The following is a 25,890-nucleotide window of genomic DNA, read 5'->3' on the forward strand; positions in this document are numbered from 1 at the left end:
GTGGAACGATTTCACTCCATCAATCCTTCGATCACTCCTTCACTCACTCACTTCCCGTTAGACAGTTAGAAACCGGGGGGGGGGGGACTCCCATATTAAAAGGCAAGGGATGCTCGTCGGAAATTTTGAATTTAACTCCTAAGGGAAACTAATGTGGGCGTTGCTTGAGCTTCATTAGACCCCTAAAAGATACCACTTAAAACGGAGTAGGTTCGATTACTAGCCACTGTTCAAGCAAGGATCCCCCGCGCACTTGTAGACCCGACCCGCGTACCCGAGAGATCAGCGGAAATCAAGCCTGAAAACAGAAATTAAATGAGAGCGTTTCTTTTATTATTACTTCCTCGAGTGCATACTTTGACAGCTAAAAATGGTGACGTTTCGTCTCCAAACCCTAAGTGAGACCAGAATCCTTGATTGTACCCGAGATGACGAGCATCCCCGGACCTTTTCATGAAGGAGTCAACCCCCTCCTCCCCCCCCCACCCCCCCCCCCGCCGGGTTTCGAACATCAGCCGACTAAGGCGTTTCACAGTCGCTTGCAGTGTGTCAAGTTAGTTATTTTCGAGAAGAAAGAAGGAAGAACGATTTTTTCATTTTAAGGAAAATACTTACGGTTCTTTCATGGCGATTCGATTCAGGGAAAGTCTTCATGGTTTTTCCTTCACAAACCTACGCGATATTGTGAGTTCGAACTGAAGCAATCGATGTAAACGAATGATCAAAGGAAAGACAAACGCTACCTTTCGGTAAATGGTTTCTTGACAGAAAAAAAAAACGAGGAAGAAAAGGAAAAACAATTAGAAGTCACCACCGGAGTGCAAACCGTCAATGCCTCGCATTGCGAGCCAACGCCAATCACACTGAGCTATTTGTGCATAGGTTACCGGTGAGAGAAAGTGTTAATGTTTTATTTACGTACCGCAGGCTCAAGTGTTTCGCTCAGTCTATACCTCACTTTTGACCAAACAAAATTATCTTGGCGTTTCTGACTACAACACAAGGAAGACATGTATAGATACATGTAATGTAACACGTGTAGGCAGGCCTGAGTAACAAACAGTTTCTTAACGTTGAACTTTTTCATTTTGCAAATATCACAATTGCAACACAATGGAAAAAGGCTTTATGGGCTTGTTCGAAAGCAAGACTGCCCTCACATCACAAGTAGTTCCTCAATGAGCAATAACGCCTCATAACACCTTTTCATAATTTATTTTCCAAGTTCAGTGGCTCACAGCCACTTTGATTCAAGACTTGTTTCGCTATTTTTCTTATGCAGCGGGGTTGTTACGTTGTAATTTTACAGCCCCTCACCCCATCAAAATAAACTAAGCTAATGCCATCAAAGCTTTATTTCGGTCTTATTGCTAAAACTACTGTTTTCATTTTCTATGTAATTTTGCAAAGGGGATACTATTATACAAAGCCTTACAATACTTATTTAGACTTACCCACCACCTTCAATTCCATACCGTAAATTCGTCATTTAAGAGTTTCTTTTTTCTCAGATATGCTGGTGAAAAAAGTACACAGTCTATCAATGAATGTGTAAATAAATAACTATTACTAAACAGCACAGTGGTCTGTGTGGAAAGTGAATGTCGAATGATGTCAGTCCTTTAGCATTTGCATTAATTTCTTTTCCTTCTTCCTGATATGTAAATCTTGGATGGTGTCAGTTGTGCATCTTCGCTTAACCGGCGTTAACGCCATCCAAGTTTAAAACATCCAGAGGTGTCCATATTAAAAAGAAAACGCGTAACGTGGAGTAAAATTATTTTAAAAGTGATGTAGATCGCATATTGTAGGAAAAAAATTGGTACAACATTCCGATAAAAATGGTCAAAAATTTGTGGCGAAAACGAAAAGTTTCGATAAATGACATTTTCACATTTTCCGAACGTCATCTCTTCAATTTATCTTAGTATAATTCTAAGAATGGCTTTATTTCACCCAGTGCGAAAGTAAATACGGAGAGAATTACATTTTCTTTCTACTCTTTATCGCCTTTCCAATAAGGTAGAGCAAGCCATGTTTTTAGGCACAAATTATTGACTTGCCAGTGGGCCAGCAGTTTTGTTATTTCAATTAACTTCGGTCGCCAGAGTGAAAATGAACGTTTTTATTCTGAATGACATAGAATTGAAATTAAAGATTGCACGATAGAACTAACTTCATGATTCAGTCCATCAAAACGGACTGAAGTGCTTTCAAGTGTAAGGTGGCAGGTTCGAAACTGTGATGATGAAAGCAAAGGTTTATTTCCTGGGACGGATCTAGGGGGTGTGAAGTCGAAACCCCTAAATCAAAACAGCTAACGCCATAGAAATTGAAAAATATTAATAAATTCATTCAACCCTTGATGGAATGAAAACACATTTTCTCACACGCTGCTTGGCCTGAGAATGCCAAAAATTCCATTTCCGAAGATCTTAATTTAAATATTTTACGGGGGGGATGCCCCTGTACCCCGCCCCCCCTACAGAAGACGACCGTCTGCAGTCCGTATCTCGAACCCCCCGGCCCAAAATCCTGTATCCATCCCAGAATTTTCCGTAATATACTGTGAAAACAACAACAACAAAAAAGTGTTTCAATTTAAGGATTGTAGAGTAAAGAGGACATGGGAACTCTGTCAGAAATTACGGAAAGGAAATTATAGGTGAGAGAGGACAAGAGCAAAGACAAGAAAAATAGGTAAACGGCGAGAAGAGAAAGTAGATGAGGGAGTAATGAACATTGGAATAAGGGATGAGCGCGCCAAAGGTGGTTGCGGTTATTATAGGGGAATTATGATGAATACAGGGAACAGCGGAAAAGAAAACAGAGAAATTAGAAAAGGACGTCAGAATAACGCCTTCGGTTTAAAATCAGTCAAAGACAACTAAGTAAAAACCTTTAAAATAGCGAGTCAACGTTTGTTCGTTTTTTGCCCTTAGTGATTTGCATCACCGGTCGTCTGTGTTGTCTTTAATACATGACCACTCTAACGAACTAAAAGTATGGTGTACGTATGTTATTCACAGGGATTGTAATCGGACCATTACTGTAATTAAGACAATGCGAGTAATTTTGCTTTGCGAAATAAAGGACGTTTTCGAACTATACAAAATTGCAGATCAAAATATGGCAGACAAGAGCCTTAAAATATAAGATAACAATCTAAAGTTTTGGGTCCAAATCATTGGCACCTAGTGATTTTCATTTGAATTAATCAGAATATTGCACGACAGATACTCAGCAAGAACGCGAAGAGAAACATACCAAAACAAATATAAATAACAATAGTAATAATAATAATAATAATAATAATAATAATAATAACAATAATAATGATGGAATTAGAGATTATTGAAATATATTGTACTTTAATAATAATAATAATAATAATAATAATAATAACAGCCAGGGAAATTAGTCAGTATCTTTTGAAATAGTGTACGTTTCATAGTTTTATCAAATGACAATAACAATAATAATAATTAATAACATTAATAATAGTAAAAATAATACAAATAGTAAAAATCAGAGGCAGATCCCGACCTCTAGCTAAGGGAGACGGCGGCGTTTTTTTTTTTGGCTTGCCCTGCCGGCTTTTCCCCTAGATCCGCCACTAAAAATATTAACAACCAAAGAAACGATTCAACTACGACAAAATTTAAACAATACAAAATCATCCAACACAGCTAATTCGTTCAGTAGTGCACCTAGAGAATTTAACCGAACTCAAGTTTCAGCTGTTTGGCAAGAACAGTTTCTCCGGTGGAGGAGGAGATTAAAAGGAGGCGACAAGGGAGCAGAAGATTAAGGGGTGGGAAGTGGGCCCCCTACCTCTCCGCTGTTTCCCTCGCCCCCTGCCGTTCTTCTTCTCTAACAGGTCCTCTTCGCTCGCTATCTGTATACCCCACAAACAAAATTCTCATGATTACTTGTACCTGGAAAGCTGAAGTTGCATGGTCTTCGCTGGTCTTCGCTGGTCTTCTTTCATCCAAAGTGCAAATGTTACACGTTGCTGTGTGATCAATTAAGTAACTTTAATATGCAAAACTAAGTTCCTATACATGGTACAAACAGCGCAAATGATAGTGCGCGCCGACGTGTTAGAATGTGCAAATTGTTGCGTGCGCAACACAAACAAATGAAGACTCAATAGGCCATATTCGTATTCTCGGTATGGGACTGGAACTACTAGCTTGTAACTGAGGCTAATGCAGGGAGTCTTTCCAACTGCAAATGACATGAATAACTTCTTAATTTAAGGTGATTCCTCAGTATTGCATTGCGCATCCCTACTGCGCACGATTTTCGCGTCATTAATTAGCGCGCGCACATGAGCGCGTGCGCGTACAAAACGCAAGAGATTTCCCTCAAACTAAGCTCGATAGCGAAATAAATGCTCCTTTTCTCTTAAACGAGGACAGGGACCCCCACTTTTTATTTCATAATTTCGATGAGAACAATATGCTAAATAACTGAGAAAAAAATTAGCAGAAATCTACGGCTACCTTTTTTTGCAAATGAAATAAATACTACAGAGGGAGACATAACGGGCCCAACAGCGCCTGTCCAAATTACGTTCCTTTAAAGGATAAATAAATGCAGAGTATTTAAAGACATTTTTTCTGGGACGTAGATGAAAAAACAATCAAAGAAAGTCAAACTCTGTGTGATATAACACGCTGCATTGAAAAATAATCGAGCTTATTTGTTGCGCACGGAGATTACCAAAAGTCACCTAAATAACAGTATTTGTCAGCATTGTGGCGTGAAAACAAGCACGGTGACCCCCTCTTTTTACTACGTTTTTGATATCTCCTTGTCCTGTAACAACAGCATACCAAGTTTCATCGGAAATCTACGGCGGGTTCTTTTACTAGGGAATCACCTTAATGATATTCTCCCGCATGAGCCTCAATTACAAGACAGTTCAGTCCAGTCCAAAACTGAGTACACGAATATGGTCTATTGATTTTTTGATGCCCCACTATTACATGTAACTGTTGTTTCGCTGAGCAAAAAGAAACCGAGAGCAAAACTCGACTTTTAGGTCTAGAATTTCATAATTTATTCGCTGTTTACATTTGCAGAGGTATAGACACTATTTCAACGCTTTACCTCAAACAGTTCAAAGCTTTAAAACGTACTTTCTAAGCGTTCGTTCGTTTGGTTGTTAAACTATGCACAAGACAAAGCGAAATGTTCAATACATGTTCCACAACATATTCGTTCAGTTGGACGTACTACTGCATGCATCAATAAATTTTAATCTTTTTTAGCTTCTTCCACACGTTCAGTCCTTTTTTTTTTTTTTTTTTCGCTCGCCCTTTTTCGCGCTACGCCCCAACTAACTGAACGCCTGGAAGAGGCTATCCTTTTTTCTGTTTTTTTTTTTCTTACACTTTACAAAACGTTTTCAGCAAAGTTAAAAATCTCAAGCTGCTGCTAAATACAATGTACCAGGGGCTCGTTTCTCGAAGGTCCCGAAAAGTTTTTCCGCCCAGAAAGCCACAGCAAAATCTCGAAGCTTATGACTACAGAGCTGCTTTGATTCACGTATTCTTAGTATGAACAGAGGTTCCCTTCATACAAAAAGTTTCAGGCATATACACTTCTCCGTTTTTAGATACAGATGAACTAAAAATGGCTTTACGGACCCGAAAGGTTTCAGGGGATTTCGAGAAACGGGCCCCAGGTCACCAAAATAATGCGGAACTAGCAAGGTTCGAAACATAGTGATTTAAATTTGTGGTCAACAAATTAACAATATAAAATTTAAATACTATGAGAAAAATATGTATAAGAAATACGTCATTCTTTTTACGTAAATTATAACTTAATATTCCAGTTACTTACATAAATATACACTGTTTTATCTTCAACTTTTTGTGTTTAGAGAACGATTCAGAAACTCAATATTACTAATTTTTAATATTCGCTATTATTATATGGCTGTGTCTCACAAAGACTGGGAACTACCGAGTTCACGAATTTGATTGGCTGAAATCGATATTGAAAGCGGTCTAGATTTTCCCATCTAGACCGGCATCTAGTCCGGTTACATTTTGCGGAGAAAAAGTTGCAAACTATAATGCAAAATTATTGACTATTTTCTTCTAACAATATTTATTTATGGAAGTGCCAAAAAGCCTGATGAGAAAAATGTAAAGAAGACGAACAAACTTTGGCAGAATTAATTTCAGCTCATCGCAAGTAAAATGTCAGTTAGTACATTAAACGAATTAAATTGTTCTTGTTTGCCATATAATAAACAACTTATTAACCGAGCTTAGTCGGTCGGTATGGGAGAATCTTGACCTCGGTCGTCTGTACTCACGACCTCGGTCAAGATTCTCCCATACAGACCGACTAAGCTCAGTTAATAAGAGTTAATAATAAACCTTCCCAACTTCACTTTTTACAAAGGTATTTCGAAGAATCTAGGGATGAATAACCAAGTTGCCGTCTTCTACGTCTTCGCTATAATCCAGAAGGGCTTGTGACGTTTTCAGTATCTACAAACTATATGCTCGTCCTCTCAAGCAAGGCTCTGCCGTTTTTGTCCTCCAAGGCGAGGAGTAAGCAGGGTTATTTTCGATATTAAGAAAATCTGATGGTTCATGCGGTAATTCGGGGTCTTCTTTTGCCTTCCAAGGCTTTGCATAAGCGGGGTTATCTTCCATATTTAGAATCTTTGACGCTTCTAGCGACAAGTCTGATTCTTCACTTGTTCGGTCCGGATCACGTGATATACTGTCTTTTGCACGTTCGTCACCAGTTTCCTCCGGTCCCTCGAGTACATTGTAGTCGTGGTTAACAGGTTCAGAGGAATCCTCGTTCGAAACTACTGGAAATATTAAAAGAGAAAACCTATGACATATATTATTTGGGGCGCTGTTATGAATAGGCCATTTCGGGAGTTGCCTTTTACCTCGGTGTCAAAACGAGTCTTCGTGCGAAACAATTAATATGAAATTGTGTTTCCCCATCAGGTTCATTTTCATGCAACTCAAACTCGTTTTCATATGAAAGGTTTTGTACAAGGAAACGTTTTGAAACAGAGTCGGAAATGGCCTATTTCTAATTCTGTGCTGAACAAACCGACAAACCTAACGGGCGTGGTCACTTCTAAAGACAATCGATGACCAGCTTTTCCCGAGGATAACGGACTTAAATACAGGGAATTCTAGCTTATAACGAACACGTACGTCTCGGAGCCAGTAACAGTACTATCACAGCAACACTACCTACCCGCCTCTTCTTGTTCTAATGTGTGGTATTCAGGTAGCCCTTCGCCTCCTTCGCTGTTCCTGTTCCCTTTGTCCTAAAAACAAACAAAAACGCTACCTTCTAATACTTTCTACTTTCTACGCTCGACCCGTTTATTGTGTAAACCAGACACCGGGCCTTGGAACATCGTTAAGTCTGCATACGAGCCAAGTGGCCCATCAGGCCGGAGCTTATCCCAGTTTCTGTAGCATGAAGTGACTAGGAATATTTCTACTCCCCCCTGGATGGGATGCTAGTCCATCGGAGGGCGTTGGAACATGGCTGTTCCTGATATATGCCCCTCGTGTGAACAGATCGTGATTTTGTCCCTCTTACATGCCCCTACGATGTGCATCGACTTTAACAGTGTACAGTACGACAGTATTTAGTGGAAATTACAGTTGAACCCCGTTAATCCGGTCTCCAATGGGCCACAAAAATCTGGCCGTATTAACAAGGTGGCAGTATTAAAGGTGTTCTTTAAATAAGAAAATGACTGACGGAGCTTTTGTTCGGGCCAGAATAAAGTGGCTGTATTAAATAACGAGGTGGCCGAATTTAATAATGAGTTGGCCGTATTAATGGGATAGCCGTAAGGCGGGGTTCCACTGTACTTGACAAAGAAGCGCTGCACTAAATTTTCGCGTTTGGACAGGAAAAAAAAGACAAATTTTCGGGCATGACTCAAAAAAAAAAAAAACGTTTCGTACTGTAGCTACAAAATGAAAACTGTCCAGTTAGAAAAAGTTTACCTGCCACTATGCTGAAAATAAAAGTGAGGTGACAACACAAAAGTATCTAGCCTCTTGACAGAGATCCTTACCTCAGCAGCTGGTTCTCCAGTGACGTGCGATGGTCTCTCATAAACAGACTCCCGCGAGCCTTGTTCAAGTTCGCTTAAACTCTCATAACACGATGCTCTGTTTTCCTTCGGTTTGTCCTTTGCTTCATGTGGACAGTTATGCGGCGTGCTAAGTCTCTGATAAACTGGGTTCTCGTTACAACTCGGGCAAATAAATTGATAATCAAGATCCTCGCCAGTTCCTTGGCTTTCAAGATGAACTGCGCTGTTATGAATATCATCTACAACATGATGATGGTCACCAATTAATTGTCCCTCTGGTTCATGCGCCCCTGACAACTTGCTTAAGTCATTCTCCGATCTTGGCAAGGAAGTTGACGAAGCCTCTTCTACTTTCGGATTTTTAAAAACTATCGAGTCTTCCGTTGCCTCGCCTATAGCTTCGCTCTCGTCGTTTCGGTACACAGGTCCAGCATCGATTTGCGGATTTGTGTTTTTGGTAAGTTCAGGTCTTGATGGTAAAAGATCGGTGGTCCGTCTTGGTACTGAAAACCGGGCCTCATATACGTTTGGATTCAGAAGAACGGTAGGTCTTTCCTCCCACTCATTGGTTGAACTACCTGTAAAAAAAGTTTGTTTTTATTGACTAATTGATTGTTTGATTAGCTGACTGACTAACTGACTGACTGACTGACTGAGTGAATGAGTGACTGAGTGACTGAGTGACTGAGTGACTGAGTGACTGAGTGACTGACGGACTGACTGACTGAGTGAATGAGTGACTGAGTGACTGAGTGACTGAGTGACTGAGTGACTGAGTGCCTGACTGACTGACTGACTGACTGACGGACTGACTGACTGATGGACGGACGGACGGACTGACTGACTGACGGACTGACTGACTGATGGACGGACAGACGGACTGACTGACTGACGGACTGACTGACTGATGGACGGACAGACGGACGGACGGCCTGACTGATGGACGGACGGACGGATGGACGGACGGACTGACTGACTGATGGACGGACAGACGGACGGACGGACTGACTGACTGACGGACTGACTGACTGATGGACGGACGGACGGACTGACTGACTGATGGACGGACGGACGGACTGACTGACTGACTGACTGATGGACAGACGGACGGACTGACGGACTGACGGACTGACTGATGGATGGACGGACGGACGGACTGACTGACTGATGGACGGACAGACAGACGGACGGACTGACTGACTGACTGACTGACGGACTGACTGACGGACGGACAGACAGATGGACTGACGGACTGACTGACTGATGGATGGACGGACGGACAGACGGACTGACTGACTGACTGACTGACTGACGGACTGACTGACTGACTGACTGACAAACTGACTGACTGATGGACGGACGGACTGACTGACTGATGGACGGACAGACGGATGGACTGACGGACTGACTGACTGATGGACGGACGGACGGATGGACGGACGGACTTATGGACAGACGGATGGACAGACGGACTGACTGACGGATGGACAGTCAGACGGACTGACAGACTGACTGACTGATGGACGGACGGACTGATGGATGGACGGACTGACTGACTGACGGACGGACTGACGGACTGACTGACTGATGGACGGACAGACGGACTGACTGACTGATGGACGGACAGACGGACAGACGGACTGACTGACTGATGGACGGACGGATGGACGGACAGACTGACTGACTGACGGACGGACAGACAGACGGACTGACGGACTTACTGACTGATGGATGGACGGACGGACTGACTGATGGACGGACAGACGGATGGACGGACTGACTGATGGACGGACGGACGGACGGACAGACTGACTGATGGACGGACAGACGGATGGACAGACTGACGGACTGACTGTCTGATGGACAGACGGACGGACGGACGGACGGACAGACTGACTCACTGATGGATGGACAGACGGACGGACAGACTGACTGACTGACGGACTGACTGACTCACTGACGGAAGGGCGGACAGACAGGCGGACGGACGGACGGACGGAGTACACTGACTGAAGTTGCATGGAGTTTCATTTTTGGAAATTGATTTTTTTTAAACGCAAAGCAAACCATACGAAAAAGTCTTAAAACAATCAAGGGTCCACGCGTATCTTGCAACAAGTTCACGGTAAAAGTCTCTGTGGATACCAAAACCAGCCTTTATTTTCTGACTATATTCGCATAAATTATTGCTGACTAAATACTAACCAGCAGATCCCTTGTCAGGGGGAATGTCTGGCACTTCATCATACACTGGTTCCTCTGGAATTCTGTAAATCTTTACAGGAGACAAAACAATGTCAGATCAGACCAGAACGTTTCTTACCACAATGCAAAATTCATATCAAACACTAAGTTTTGGCCCTCTCTCTGTCACGCAACAGTACGCTATTGAGAGAGACCGTTGTGTGACAGAAAGAAGGATCAAACACACAACAGTAATTGCAAGACAATTATCAAACAGGGCTTACCTGAGGGCCAGAGTTGCTTATCACTGCAAAATATTATGAAAAAAAGAGATGAAATAAGTAAAATGCTATTTTTCAGTTAGGGTAAAAATTGAATAATTTGTAACCTCAGGTAAATATGGTTTGAATTATTGCAATAACTGTGACTCTTAAATAACTGAATACAGAAACATTATAGGAGCAACAGGAGGCGGTTATATTGGCAGCCCAATGTGGCTCAGGTTCTTTGTATCTCCATTACACTCTCAACATCATCAAACTCATAAGTTAAAACATCTAGGCCCGCAAAGCGTGCAAAGGGCGACACGTACAATATTCGCTAGCAACAAACCAAATAATGTTTGATGGCAACAAAGTTGGAATACTACAATCAAACCCCTGTTAAGAGGCCACCAGCGGGAAAATGGGAGGTGGCCACTTAATAGGGATTGGCCAAGCTTAATAGAGGTTGTTGGACCTCTAATATTTTTCACCATTGGGTCAATTACTTAGTGAACATGAAGTCACTTCAAGACAATCATGATAAACGTGTGTTTGATTGTTTTTATCACTTGTCACCTTCTATTTCGGACTCTTATCTGCCATTACCTCATCCAAAACAAAGTCAATTTATGCATGTTTAATTTTGGGTGGCTGTTTAATAAAGGTAAAGACAATAGAAAAACTCTCATCGGGATGACCAAAAGATGGCCATGACTGCTTAATAGAGGTGGCCTGTTCATCAGGGTTTATTTACAGTATTTCACTCTCAATAATAAATTTCAAAACTTTGATAACTGGCCGCTTAATAACGACTGGCTGCTTAACAAGTGGCCACTTCATAGAGGTTCAACTGTACTTAACATTATATTGTACTACCGTACTAAAAATACAGCTCTGCTTGTAAAACAACAGCATAAAACAAACTCATGAGCTAACATGTATAAAGTCGAACAACATAAGAATCATGTTCCAGGCACAACAAAATAACCAATTTCATTATTAACTATTTACATTATTTTTAATAAATTTTGCTGAAAAAGAGAGCCCATTACCATCAAAGTCATGGTCAGGATTTCTTGCTTGAAGTCCTCTGTAGAAAATATAATATGAACAGCAAGGTTATTTAGAATATGTTCATGCTTAACATACATCTAATGCATCAAAGGTACCATGGACATAGGATCTTGGGGATCACAAGTTAAAGCTTAAAAATTGCTCAAAGCATAGCCATGAGCAACTCTAGCTTCTTGAGTGCTCTCCAGACTTCCCAAGTGTATCCATAACTTGAAATATATAAATTTTATAACATCAGGAAAGTCCACAAAATTTGTTGCATTACAGTGTGAGTCATCTATAAATTTCTAACATGCGATGACTCATTGTCATTTAAAATGCTTCGTGGGATTAGAAAATCCACAAAGAGAAAAGTTGGGACCCCCACTATTGTCCTCTAAAACGGGCTACGACTCTAACAGGAGCTACATATAAACATGGGCACACTGGTGTTAATGGGCCTCAGAAATAGTCATCTTGTGCATAACAGTGGCACCTGATAACAATCAACTACAAAATTAAACTAACACAGTCAGATAAGGGACACTATTATACCTAACACTAAGTTCCTTCACTGAAAGCTGATATGAATTGTTGTCAGTTGCTATGGTATAACATAATTAATGGCATCACCTTGTTCGAAATATATATGTATGTCGGTACACCATCACAAATGTACAAATAAGAGATACAATTCCACCAATCACAATCACTGCAATGATTCCAGCAGACTGTGAATCAATTGAAAATAAACTTACAATTAACAATTTGCCAACACCTGTTAACGTTATTCCCTAGATAAATAGCAACACTGTGAGAGTTAACCGTCACAATGCAATGACCCCAATCAGACTCAAACCAGGACATCGTAATCATGAGTCCAGCACAAAAGCTAACCATTAATGACAAATCTTATCACCTACATTAGCATTTAAATACTACTTAATACCAAGTAGATAGTGGTTAATTGGTTAGTACATTGGGCTTAAGATCAATCATAAGACTTAAGGATTTCATCATCTTAGGAAAAGCTCCCTGCCACATTCTATTGTGGGCAACTGTTTCAACTTAGTAACCAGTTTTGGTTGATTAAGACACTATAAATAGCAGAGCTCCACTGGCCTCCAAGTGGAGCACCATGCTCATAGGAACCCATGAATTACTTTTCTCATGGTCATCATGGCAAGTGGTCATGCTCGTGGGCACGTAAACATGATTACCATGATGACAACAACAAAGTCGCACAACATGGCAGCCATATTCCAGCTAATAGGTTGACCGAGACATGCAGCCTTGGTTTACAGTGCCCAGCACACATCTTTGATATTGGACATCCCATGTTATAGTAAATTGACAACTTTCAAAACAAGGTATCTGCTGACAAGTATCACAAGACCATATCATGAGCTCAAGTTTAGAGCTAATATAGGTCACATGCCTTTTTTTAAGTTAACTACTAGCCAGGTATTGGACTGCCAAAGCCACAATAATGTATTGTAATCAGGAGTACTGCTTTAATTTGTAGACTTTAGGTTATATCTATATATTAGATACCATGTAACACGGTAAACTTCCAAAAGTAACGAGGGTTGTTACTTTTGAAATTAGGAGCCTTAGGGGCGCGTTACTTTCAGAGAGTCATTACTTTTGAGCAGTGACGTCACTTTGGGGGAGCAAAAAACATTATATAAAGTTGATAGGAGTTCATATAGTGTGATCGTTCGGGTGAGTGTAGTTCTGAAAAGAACTGTTGTTGGTGTAATTCTGAAAGAACAACAGTCACCAACAACAGCTCTTTTCAGAACTACACTCACCCAGACGATCACACTATACGAACTACTGATACTCCCGGGTTCAAACCATTTACAAAGTTGATAGGACTGAGCTCATTTTAGGAAATACTGTATAAGATGTAAATTCATAAAAACAGTTCTCAAAACATGAGGTACAATTCTTTGTTCCAGTTTAAATCTACGTTGCTGCCACATGGGTGGGCTGTTCATGTCTAGACCATGTTGTCAGCGGTTGGCAGGAAAACAAGTCATAATTATCATTAGGCCTGACTCTCCTCTGGGAGAATAGGGCCATAATTTTGGGATTAGCTCTCAGTCAACAAGCTTCTTGGCAGATTTCATCCATGTCTGTAATTCTGCCATCGTCCCACGTGATAAAGTTGTCACCTGGAGTTTGGCAAGTCGTCATGCTTGATCTGGTATAGTTTGTCCTTAACAAGTCTCTGGTTTCCGTGATTAGATTTTTTTTATGGTGTAGGGTGATTATCCCTATGACCAACTCCAGTGGAGATGGTTGGTGTGTTATCGGGATTTCCCTTCCCCTAGGTAGTTGCCTTGTTAGGCTGACAGGTACTACCCCCGGGTTTTAGTTTGGAGTTTTCCGTCTCCTAGATGGGTTGCTTCCCACAGCTAGAGAGCCCCATCTGCCTTTTCCTATCACCAGCCAATTCCTTGTTGAGTTGAGCTGGCTACCCTGATGTAGTTCAGCTGGTGAGTCGACACCGTTGCCCAGGGTTTGGCCGTTGCCTTGCCTGTAACTTCTGGGAGCCATACGTCAGAGCTGGGTGTTGCATGTGGACCAGCACAGTTCAGCCACCCTGGGTAGAGTGCGACGGCCCCCCTGCAGCTCTAGCTACTACTACACACAGGCAACCCATACAGCCCAAATACTGGTAACTGTTTGTACTTCCAATCAATAACTATATTTAACAAGGGAAACACTTTACAGTATACCTGCCAACTTTTTCTGAGTTATACGCATGAGATTTTTATCCTGGGAGTACCAGGTTTTTAGAAGATGACACAAACATATCTGAAGATTTCCAAAGACATCCAAAAACTTCTAAAGACTTCCGAAGTCTTCCAAAGACAAGTGACTTTAAAGGGTTTATTTTGACCAAATTTGAATACAATAGCCAAAGCGGAAACAGCCCTGACAATTCCCAGTCCCATTCTCTGGACATGTATCACTAAACACGACCTCGCTTCCGCTCCTTTCATTTTGAAGACGGAAGTATTGTCATTTACGCAGAGTCTTTATTTCTTACATAGGTTTGAGTTTACTATTTAGGAAATTGTCCCAAGCAAAGCTGCAACCACTCACATTTTTCAATCAGCCTTCAGAATTTGGCCCGTAAGTGTGAGTCGGCATGAGATCGAAGTGTTCAATCTGCAGGCATTGAGACTCATGCCTAAGGTGTGACAGTTGGCAGGTATACTTTACAGTCCTGGACTGAGAAACCTGTGGCCCTCACCTAAATTACATGTGCAACAATAAAAAGTTGCAATGAATAAAAAATATATATACATATATACATATATATATAATTACAATGATTTAAAAATTCCTAGCGATGAATAATAATTGTGATAATTTAATTAAAAATAGAACTGTAACCAGGATAAGACATATTGGAATAAAAACGTTCTCTGGTTAAAAATATATTAAAAACGTAAGCTTTCGGCTATCAGTCTATAGCCTTTAACGAATGAAAAATGTGGCGCGCAAGCGAAAATATATACGAATGGGGTGCGAAAAATTGAGAATATAAGCAAGCGTGAAAAAAGCTAGAAGATGAAAATGTAAATGAGGCCTGATTACAATAAAATCAAGTATTGCCTAAGCAACGGTTTTGAGTTGTTTTCCACGTCAACGGTTTTTGCTGTGTGCCAAGATTCTAGTGTTTTTCGAACGCAGTAATTGCCTTTGTCAATGACACAAGCATTGTCGAAATCAATGGAGTGATTGTTTTGCCACGCATGGTTGGCAACATTAGAGCCATTTGAATAGTTCTTCAAGTTTCGTTGATGTTCCTTTTTTCGGGTTAGGAAGCATCTTCCGGTTTCTCCTATGTAATTCCAACGGCAGTCTTTACATGGAATTTTGTAAACAACATTACATTGAAAATCTGAGGGTTGTCTGAACTTTGGTGACGGGAATTCTTGTTGAAGGGTTTTAAGTGGTTTGTTGACAACTCGGATATCATTTTTGTGGAGTAATCTTGTGAGGGGCTCGGTTAGGCCGCTGATGTAAGGGAGACATGCAAAACCCTGGTACATATTAGATGGATCAGCCCATTTGAAGAACATAGAAACCAGTTCTTCTGGTGGAGGAACTGTAGATGGGGGTGGCTTCTTATTGTGAATGTTAGAAATAACAGCCGGTGGGTAACCATTAGCTTCTAACGCGGCCCTAACATGATTGGTTTCACGTGTTTTTCCTTCAAAGCTGCTAGGGAGGTTGGATGCCCGGAACGAGAGGGTCAAGGCCGTGCTGATTTTGTGTTCTTTTGCATGATGGGAAGAGAAATCCAAATAACGGTCAGTATGGGTTGGCTTCCGAAATATATCAATAAAGGAAACTCCATTTCTTCTGGAAACCAAGGTGTCTAAGAAGGCAATTTGGCCGTTGTTTTCAAGTTCAATTGTGCAAGAAATTTTGGGATCACAGGCATCAAGAGTATCATGGAAGGAAGAAACGGCGTCCTTCTTGATAATCACAAAGCTGTCGTCAACATATCGTTTCCAAACCCTTGGTGGGACTGCTGAGGTACTGATAGCTAAATCCTCGATCACTTCCATACAGAGGTTGGCAACAATGGGGCTAACTGGACTGCCCATTGCACAGCCGTGGATCTGTTTGTATATGGAGTTATTATAGACAAAATAATTGTTTGAAAGAGTGAAATCCAGTAGAGAAATGATGTCATCTGTGCTGAGAATTGTTCTGGATCGTAATGTGTTGTCATTGTTTAATTTGCTCCGAATGTATTCACAGGCTTTGTTGACTGGAATAGCTGTGAAAAGCGACACAACATCAAATGAGACCATAACTTCATCATCAGAGATTTCCATATTAGCCACTTCTTTGGCAAACTGTGAGGAATTGAGAACAGAATATCCATTGTTGTTCTGTATCAGCACTAGGATTTCCGAAAGGAACTTGGATGTATTGTAAAGGGCAGAGCCAATGGAAGAAACAATCGGCCGAAGAGGGAAGCCCGGTTTGTGGTGTTTAATAGAACCACGGATGGCGGGAGGGGAACCGTCTGTAGAACGGAGTTTGCGGTAAGTCAGTTCATCAATCTTATTTTGTCTTTTAAGATCAAGGAGTCTGTTGTTCAATTCTTTTTCAATTTTAGAGAATGGTGACTTGTCGACTGGATGGTAGGTGTCACGGTCAACAAGTAGGGCTTCCATTTTTGTGTTGTAGTCTGTTTTGTCCATAACAACAAAACAGTTGCCTTTGTCAGCTTTCCTTATCACACGTTCACGGTCATCTTTAAGGTTCTTTAGGGCTTTCAATTCGGCTTTGGTGATGTTGCTATGTGGTGGAGGTCGAGCTCTGTGGAGCAGAGAGGCAGTGGTAGTTCATATGGCGTCCTTCGAGTCATCAGGAAGGCGGGCAATGCTGGCTTCAACTTCGGAGACGATATCTTTGACAGGGATAGTTTGTGGGGTTGGAGCAAACTTAGGGCCCTTCTCAAGGAGGGAACGTTCTGCCGCAGAAAGCGGTTTTTGAGATAAATTGATTGCCCAGTTTTGTTTATTGATCATGGTAGGGTGGTCATCAACAGCTTCTATACTTTGGTTGTTGAACTTGTTCTCATGTCTTGCTTCAATGCTGTTACGGACTGAAAGGGACCTCCTTTTTAGAAATTGTAACAGTGTGGATGAGGTGTCTTCAGTGACTAAATCTAGTAACTGATGTTTGGTTTCTTCGAGAGCTCCCTTCAGAGTTCGAATTCGGTTGTGGCAAATAGAGATTCTTGCTCTCATACAATGCTTGCTGGCACGTTCCATGATGTGTTTGAAGATAGGATGATTGCCTGGTGGCCTAAACCTCAAGGACTTAGGAATCCAGTGGTTTTCGATGGCTTTGTGTGTGAAGTGTAAATGGCGATGGTGGGCTTCAAGTTTGTAGGTTGTTTTTTCCATCCTTCGCGCTAGTTTTAGGGCTTCCAGCCCAGCCTCATGGCAGATACGAGTAAAAATAGAACTGTAACCAGGATAAGACATATTGGAATAAAAAAGTTCTCTGGTTAAAAATATATTAAAAACATAAGCTATCGGCTATCAGTCTATAGCCTTTAACGAATGAAAAATGTGGCGTGCAAGCGAAAATATATACGAATGGGGTGCAAAAAATTGAGAATAAAAACAAGCGTGAAAAAAGCTAGAAGATGAAAATGTAAATGAGGCCTGATTACAATAAAATCAAGTATTGCCTAGGCAACAGTTTTGAGTTGTTTTCCACGTCAACGGTTTTTGCTGTGTGCCAAGATTCTAGTGTTTTTCGAATGTGGTAATTGCCTTTGTCAATGACACAAGCATTGTCGAAATCAATGGAGTGATTGCTTTGCCACGCATGGTTGGCAACATTAGAGCCATTTGAATAGTTCTTCAAGTTTCGTTGATGTTCCTTTTTTCGGGTTTGGAAGCATCTTCCGGTTTCTCCTATGTAATTCCAAGGGCAGTCTTGACATGGAATTTTGTAAACAACATTACATTGAAAATAACTAGAAATAACTAAAATAACAACTCAAAACCGTAGTCTAGACAATACTCGATTTTATTGTAATCAGGCCTCATTTACATTTTCATCTTCTAGCTTTTTTCACGCTTGTTTTTATTCTCAATTTTTCGCATCCCATTCGTATATATTTTCACTTGCGTGCCACATTTTTCATTCGTTAAAGGCTATAGACTGATAGCCGCAAGCTTATGTTTTTAATAATATTATATTTTTAACCAGAGAACGTTTTTATTCCAAAATAATTTAATTAACCTAACTATATCCATATGCATATAATTATTCATGATGCACTGCTATGTTAGTCCGCTGAAACAATTTCTCAGTGCATTCCTTTAATATACTCCTGTTGAAAATGATACCATTGAACCTGGGAGGTGGGTTGGGGGTGGGCTTGCTACTATCAGCGGGCTTGCTACTTTTGGGGGGTCGTTATGTTTGGGATTTATTAGTGGCCACAGGTTTTTGACGTGTACTTTCAGGAGTCACTCTTTCAAGCGGTCATTACTTTCAGAAGTTTACAGTATAAAAGTAATCATTATATTGCTCCACCAATTTTTCTATGAGGATCAAGCACGTATTGCATAGCAATTTTATTTGAAAATAGGTGCAAAGCATTTGAATGAGAAATTCCAAGCAAATCAGCAATTTCAAACTAGTTTAATTCCAGTTGAAAAAGTTGATCCACTAAACCAACCACAACAACAAATAATTTTCAAAAACTCAGGTTCCTAAACACAACAGGACTCAACAGCTAGACCTTAAAGCAAAAGGCCTACTTTAGCCTCTGCAGTTTTACCATTAACAAGCAACTAAAGCAGTTATAATCATTAATTACCAGTGGTGGGTCTGGCTCATCGCAATAGGTTGGTGTTGGTCTTTTTGTACTAGTTGCAGTACATGATGTACTGGTGATTGTTGGTGTGACTATGACAGCTGGGCTACTTGCAATTGGAGAAGTTACTAGGGTACTTGTTTTTGCAGGAGCTGTTATTGAAGGTGTTAATGTTGTTGAGTCAACAGACACACTGCAATTCAGTGGAACTAAAACAAAAAAAATAGGCTTGTTTATTAAGATATCCAAAAAGAGCAGAATAGGACTTTTAAATCCTTATGGTCATTAATATAACTCTTACCACAGGCTAGAGTCAGCTAAGTTGGCCAAATGAAATCCAAGCCTGAAGTCAAGCTTAAGTCATTTATCTGAATAATTTATATTAATTATACAAATGAATATAATTTGCATCAGCCTTAAATTTTTTTTTTATTTAAGAGCTAACTGTTAATTTCATGCATCAGCATTATTTAAGCTAACCAGAGTGAGCTCATTAGTGCTGATTTAGGCAACCAGAGGGCCGTTTAGCCCAATACAACTCGACCTGTGTTGTCAGTTATCTCCATCTTGCCCACCAACTGCCTGACGTTTAAAAACTCAGAGGACCTGTAATATACGGCCGCCCAATGAGCAATGACTCAAACATTTGACTCACATGCAGAATGGATTTTGACTTAAAAAATATTTCTCAGTGATACTTACAATGTATTTTTCCCTTTGCTTTAAATAGTAAACAATATTCTTCCGTGTTTCCATTGTGTTTATTGATGCACTTCAATCCCAGCTTCATGACATAACCTTTGAACTTTGTCAGACTTGGGGATACATGAGTAACCTGCCAGTAGAAAATTAGATGCACTAGAACTTTCAGATAACTGCTGTATAAGAGAATAAATCTCTCTATCATGATAGATCATGAAAGTACAGTTCAACCCCTTTTAAACAGCAACCCTCGGGGAAATGGATAGTGGATTGTTAAAAGGGATTTTTATTTATTTATTTATTTATTTATTTATTTATTCCTCCAATTCCTAGCTAATACATAGATATGTAAATATAACGTAAAGAAAGTAAAATAATAGTAACCGATAGTGCTTTGTAAGGAAGAAAAAAACGCATAAAACAGAAATTACATCACTTAAATTGAATTACACTGTATATCAGAAGGAGAGGAGAGGGGCACATCTAGATAAACTAATTTTCCACCATGATAAGTTTCCTAAAAGGGATTTGCCGCTTAATAGAAGCAAAAACAATAGAAAAGCTCTTACGGGGACTTAGATTACTGGCCGCCTAGTAGGGGGGGCTGTTTAATAGATGGCCGCTTAATAGACGTTGGACTTTAAATTAATTATAATATTATACAAAGTTGGCTCAGGTACCCATTTATATTATACATGTACATCCACCTGGGTGGAGAAAGGCACTGTAAGAGTAAAGTGTCTTGCCCAAGAACACAACGTAATGTCCCTGGCCAGGGTTCTTAACCTGGACCACTAACTTAAAGCATACCTTTACTTTTAGCATAGATGAGGCTTGTGGACCACTGTGCAGCGCTAACAGTGCTAACACATTTCCAGATAGATTGAAAAACTGCCACTCTCCCATGGTACTATTATAATAGGATATTAATGGCTCCAACTGGCAAGAGGATTGCATTTGCTCAGGTTTCTTGAAAAAGGTATATTCTGAATCCTTTTTTTCAGTGTCAATGACTTCTATAAGCTCATATTGCCAGTTCTGACATTTCTCCTTAACTACAACAGAATTAAGCAAAATTGGTTATAATTTACATGTTAATATTGAACTAGCATGTCAGTCCATATTGGAGAAATATTGGTTGAGTTCTTTTTTTTAATGCAGGGTTAGTTAATGGACCAAGCCTCAGGTTTGGTCCAATGCAAACTTAATAATAATAATTAAAATAATAATAACAATAATAATAATAATAATAATAACAATAATAATAATGACTGCCCTAGGCTTACAGATTGAACTCGGCACCATAAGTTAAAAGCGGCAGGACTTTAATTAATAATAATAATAATAATAATACGTAATAGTAATTGCAGCGAGTAGAGTACAAGTCAGGAAGTAATCGCGCAAGTTATTTCAAAATCAGACGAGTACAAAGCACAAGGACGATTTGAAATTACGAGCACGATTACTCTTTGAATTGCACGACATGAGGTCCAATTACTAATTAATTGTATCTATGACAAATTTTGGAATTAAAATGTCTTTTGAGAACTTCTTTTGAGCAAAAACGTATGTAGCACATTTTATAAGTTTTGAAAACTGTAGGAAACAATGCGAAGAAAGCCATTAAAGCATGCACAATCCTCCATAGGAAAAAAGATGGCGGCTGCACATTTTACCACAATACCATGCGAGCCTAATACAGCCTGTAAAGTACGAGGAAAGCCACATTTTTGCAGTATTTGCTCATGTGCTATTGACATTGTCTACGCTGGGTTTGAAGGTTCTAGAACGTTTTTGTACATTTTTAGGAGCGTTTTTTAAGTTTCCTTGAGCTAAGAATTATGGGTAAATGTACCAATCGCCATCTTTTTTCCTATGGCAGATTGATGTGCGAATCACATGGGTATCCAATCACAGGTGTCCAATTACAAAAAGTTCAAATTGGATACCTGTAATTGGACATCCACGTGATCGCATGCCGATTACGTGGCAAATAGGCGAGTGGAGAACATATCACGATCAAGAATTTTGTCATAGATACAATGTACGATTATAATAATAATAACCCTTTGACTATTAAATTTTCACCAAAAAAGGCCATTTTTAACTGTTAAATCAGTTTTTTGGCCGCAATGACGCTAAATGGACCTGAGTTTTGCTAAGAAAGCTATTTTTCACCAAAAAGATAGATTTCCTGAAGAAAAAGGTACAAAAATGTGCAATATTTCAATCTGGTGCCTGTGCATAATCCAAAATTTGACCTTTTTTTTTTGGCGATTACCTGTTCCAAATTTTTCTTCTTGCCCACTTCCTTTCCTTTTTCTTGGCCCTGCTTTTGCTAGCTTTTGCATGTATTCTTTCCGGCTGCCGTAAAAAGTTGGGTATTAATTATGGGCAAAGCCTAGAAATGGGACCTTGATCAATTATAGGTATAATGGGCCATTTTACCACCATTTTTGCACCAAAACTGATAACGTTTTTCAATTTGCTACATCAGAATGCTGTCAATATCTGAAACCGACCGTTGTGCAGATAGATCTATCCTAGCTCTACCATCTGCTTATCAAGAATATATGGTGACATTTAAATTGATGACATCACAAGTGGTTATACATTAAGAGCACAACCACTCAGGACATGTATATATCCTTCGGATAAAAAAAAGGGATGATAATAATAATTTTTAATCTTAATAATAATAATAATAATAATAATAATAATAATGATAATGATAATGATAATGATAATGATAATGATAATAATAATAATAAACATCATTTGCCGAGATTTGAATTTCATAATAATAAAAATAATGGTTTAATATCAGCATATCCACTAAGGTGGCTCACCATCTGATATTAACTACCTTAAAACTTGCCAAACAAGAAGAACATTTAATAGACCAATATTCTCCAAAACAGATTAACCAAGCTACATGTAAATTAATAAAGTCTGGCTCTTTCTGATATGAGCGATCCTTTCTGGGTAAATGCCCATGGATGCAAAAGCTGTTGCCATTTATTTACATTTCTCACATCACTTTAACTCATATCACATCACTTTAACTGAAATTGACCTCCAAACATAAACAATAAAAGATTCTGTTCATTTTGTCTAATGAATTAAAAAAGCAGTTCCCCAAAATTAATATATTCACGATCGTGAGCAGTCCACCATAGAAGTCAATATTTTTAAAATTTGGACCCCTCAGGGAACCAACGTGAATTCTCCTTTCCATCACAGACCAGTTCAGTCATATAATTCATGGAGTACTGCTAAATGATTAGACACCAATGAGAGTTAATCCATAGTGTGAAGTGACTACAAACAGACTGGAATTTAGGATAAAGCTCTGACAAGTAACAAGGCATTGAAAAATACTAAAATACCAACAGTAAAGATGTTACGTGTATGATCTTGAAAATTCGGAACGGGGATATACAAACCCGACTCCCCTCCCCAGACAGCAACTTATCATTCGGCATGTATGAAACCACAAGGAGATGGCACATGACAGCACTACCGTCCAATCGATCAGGAAATTGATGCCAGCTAGCTCCGTTTTAATTCACAAATTGAATTTTCTCAAGAATCCGATTGGTCTTGGTCAAGTCAAATCAAAGTGATACTTTTCGGATTCACACTAGTACTGTAAAGGATGGTTTCCGCACCTCCGCGCATAGGTAGCATGCAGTGAGATGCTGATAATTACCACCTTTTGTTTGAAAAATTTTCAACAGATTAGGCGCTAATATTCATTAGTTATCAACATCTTACTGCGTCGGCTTATGTTTGTGTTTATACGCGCTAGTAGAAACCAGCCTAAAAGTCGGTAGGTCAGGTCAAAAATTAATCGCCAAATCTCGAGCTGAAGGGTCTACATGTTTAAATAGATAGCTTACTGCAATAAATTAACGAATAAACGTATACAACAGTCATTACATCAACCATAATTCTAGCTTCCTCCCAGCAACTTTTACTAGCTGTATCGTGTTAATTTATAAACTGTGAGCTTCAAAAACCTGCATAAGTTCTTTGTATAAAACTTAGAACCAAATACGCTTCACAACCACTGTACTTACACAAAAATTTGTCCTTGCGAGAGCAGCGCTTTTCAGATCTCAGAAAGAGAGAGCTTTGCGATTCACATTTACAAACACCTTGATCGAGTGCAGCGCCATATTTGTAGCAATTGTTGCAGACGTTCGTGAAGTAATCACCATTTGAGTCTCGAGTTATCGTGGTATAAACGACGACATTTCGGCCTTTCTTGATGAAATAACACAGAATAAAGAGAACTGTAAGTAAAGAGAGATTACTAGACATGTTTGTGGATATTTTGATGGTGGAAACTCTTCGTTGAGAAGCCTTTCCGGAACTGTTTTGTTCTGCATTGTTAGGGCAAATCGGGGAGAGAAATTTGATGCCGAATCATGTGATTTTGCAGAGTAAATATTTGCCATTCTTAACTTGTCCTAACTTGGTTGTGGTCTTTTTGCGAAGTTGAAATAGCGATGGCACAAAAAAAAAAGCTTCAAGAATTGGTTAAAGCTTTCCAAAAGTGGTTTTGTGCTCGTTTCTTGCAACTTTCGATGAGAGACAGACAAAAAGCTTGCAAAGATAAGCGAAGCTTGAATCATGGGCCTCTGGCTCAGGCCAAACGCGGCCAAGACGCGTTTAGACCGCATGACAGATTTGGGGGTAGATCCAGAAGTGTTCCGAGAAACAGAGGAAGTTTATTTATAAATAACTTAAAATGAAGTCAGTGATAAAGATAGTGATCCCGTGATTTTCATTACCACGAAAGGCCGTCAAAGGGCATTCCGTCTGTCTTTATCCATTTTAAAACTTGGCCGCTTACCGAGATCAAAATATTTTGCCAGCAAATATGACACAGTTAGAGAATTAATCGCATACTGAGAAGCTTTCGTTTCTTTTTGATAATCATTCTTTACTATAAACGTCCCTTTTAAATTTTCTGAGCAAGGATCACGACAGAGCTTGGAGGGCCATGAACACGAGAGAGGGCTGGGACGAGAGAACGAAGGCGGGGAGGGGGGATTGCAGGGGGAAGGGAGGGGGCGTCACTCACCATTCAGCCGTGAGGGCCTTCAAGATTTAGGACGGGACGGCTTCTAGAACGCGGTGACCGATCAAAGACTGGAACTAGAACGCCGTTGTTAGCAAAGAGGAAAAATAACGTTAGGTCAGTTGCGACAAGATGCACAGAACGCCATCGCTGCGGTATTAAAAGAAAAACAATTGTAAAACCCAAAAATTAAGGCGATTTTCCGGGTGGAAAAGCGGGGTTTTCTGAACTTGAAGACCCTCTGATTTGAAATGTTTGTGTAGTCTAAGTGGTCACAAACTTTTAGAGCACGCAAACATTTCAAGTCACAGGGTCCTCAAGTTAAGAAATGATATGCCTCTGTTTGCATTCATTAACGCTTATTATTCTTTGCTCGATGTTTCATGTTTACTTGCTTTTATTACTTCCCGTTCTGCAACTTTTCTTTGGTGTGTAAGCTCTCAACAGAGGGTAAAATACGCATGTATCCGGAGCTATGGAATCCTGAAAACTTATAAACAAGGACCCACCGTAATAAAGTACGCACTTAGCTATAAATGGCAATGAACCAAGGGGATTATCAAAGTGGTTTGAGAGATATTTAAGAAGAATTGAAAGACTGCGCCTTTTTTTATTTCGGAAAACGATCAGTGTAAAAGACAGACTGCGGACTGCACTGCAGACTGGGGTAAAATGCAGACAACATCAAATGCAGACTGTAAACCAGAGGTAAAATGCAGACTGCAGACTAATGATTTTTTTAAGTATAAATCGGGTTATTTCCTTTGTCGAGTGCTAACCGTAAACAGGGTTATTCAGGCTAATGGTAGCAAACTTTTGCGCTCCGGTTAGCCTGAACATCACTCTGGTTTAATTTAGCCTGAATATCACTCCGGTTCGCCTAAATATCACTCAGGTAAGCCTAAATAACGCCGCCCAGTTAGCCTGTTTACGGTTAGCTTTCAATGATGAAAATTTTAACACGATTCAGTTAAAAATTAGTCTACAGGCTGCAGTGTGCATTTGACCCCCAATCTACAGTCTTCATTTTAGCCACAATCTGCATTTTACCAGTCTGTAGTCTGCAGTCCGCAGTCTTCGTTTTACACTGACCGTTTCGAAAACT

The 25,890-nt window shown here is 39.9% G+C and overlaps 2 protein-coding genes across 3 annotated transcripts in view; both read right to left on the reverse strand.

Moving 5' to 3' along the window:
* Positions 1-4,406: 4,406 nt before the first annotated feature.
* The window catches only part of LOC145460475 (uncharacterized), a 34,803-nt gene continuing 13,319 nt past the window's right edge, over positions 4,407-25,890 (reverse strand). The window contains exons 7-11 of one of the 2 annotated variants that reach the window (XM_081445310.1): positions 10,582-10,604; positions 10,319-10,388; positions 8,093-8,691; positions 7,252-7,324; positions 4,407-6,844 (exon numbers count right to left, since the gene is read on the reverse strand). In XM_081445310.1, coding sequence (XP_081301436.1) covers positions 6,516-6,844; positions 7,252-7,324; positions 8,093-8,691; positions 10,319-10,388; positions 10,582-10,604 — 1,094 coding nt within the window. In that variant the 3' untranslated portion in view covers positions 4,407-6,515. Of the gene's footprint in view, positions 6,848-7,251; positions 7,325-8,092; positions 8,692-10,318; positions 10,389-10,581; positions 10,605-25,890 lie in introns of both variants that reach the window. The other variant, XM_081445309.1, reaches the window with a different exon arrangement.
* On the reverse strand, positions 19,489-24,091 carry LOC145460479 (uncharacterized). Its single transcript, XM_081445313.1, has 3 exons — positions 23,779-24,091; positions 20,507-20,751; positions 19,489-19,829 (listed from the first exon to the last, which is right to left on the reverse strand). Exons 1-3 carry the CDS (start codon positions 24,020-24,022, stop codon positions 19,683-19,685), a joined length of 636 nt encoding a protein of 211 aa, XP_081301439.1. The 5' UTR covers positions 24,023-24,091; the 3' UTR covers positions 19,489-19,682.

This window comes from Orbicella franksi, chromosome 11, assembly GCF_964199315.1.
Source record: "Orbicella franksi chromosome 11, jaOrbFran1.1, whole genome shotgun sequence".
NCBI classification, from domain to species: Eukaryota; Metazoa; Cnidaria; class Anthozoa; order Scleractinia; family Merulinidae; genus Orbicella; species Orbicella franksi.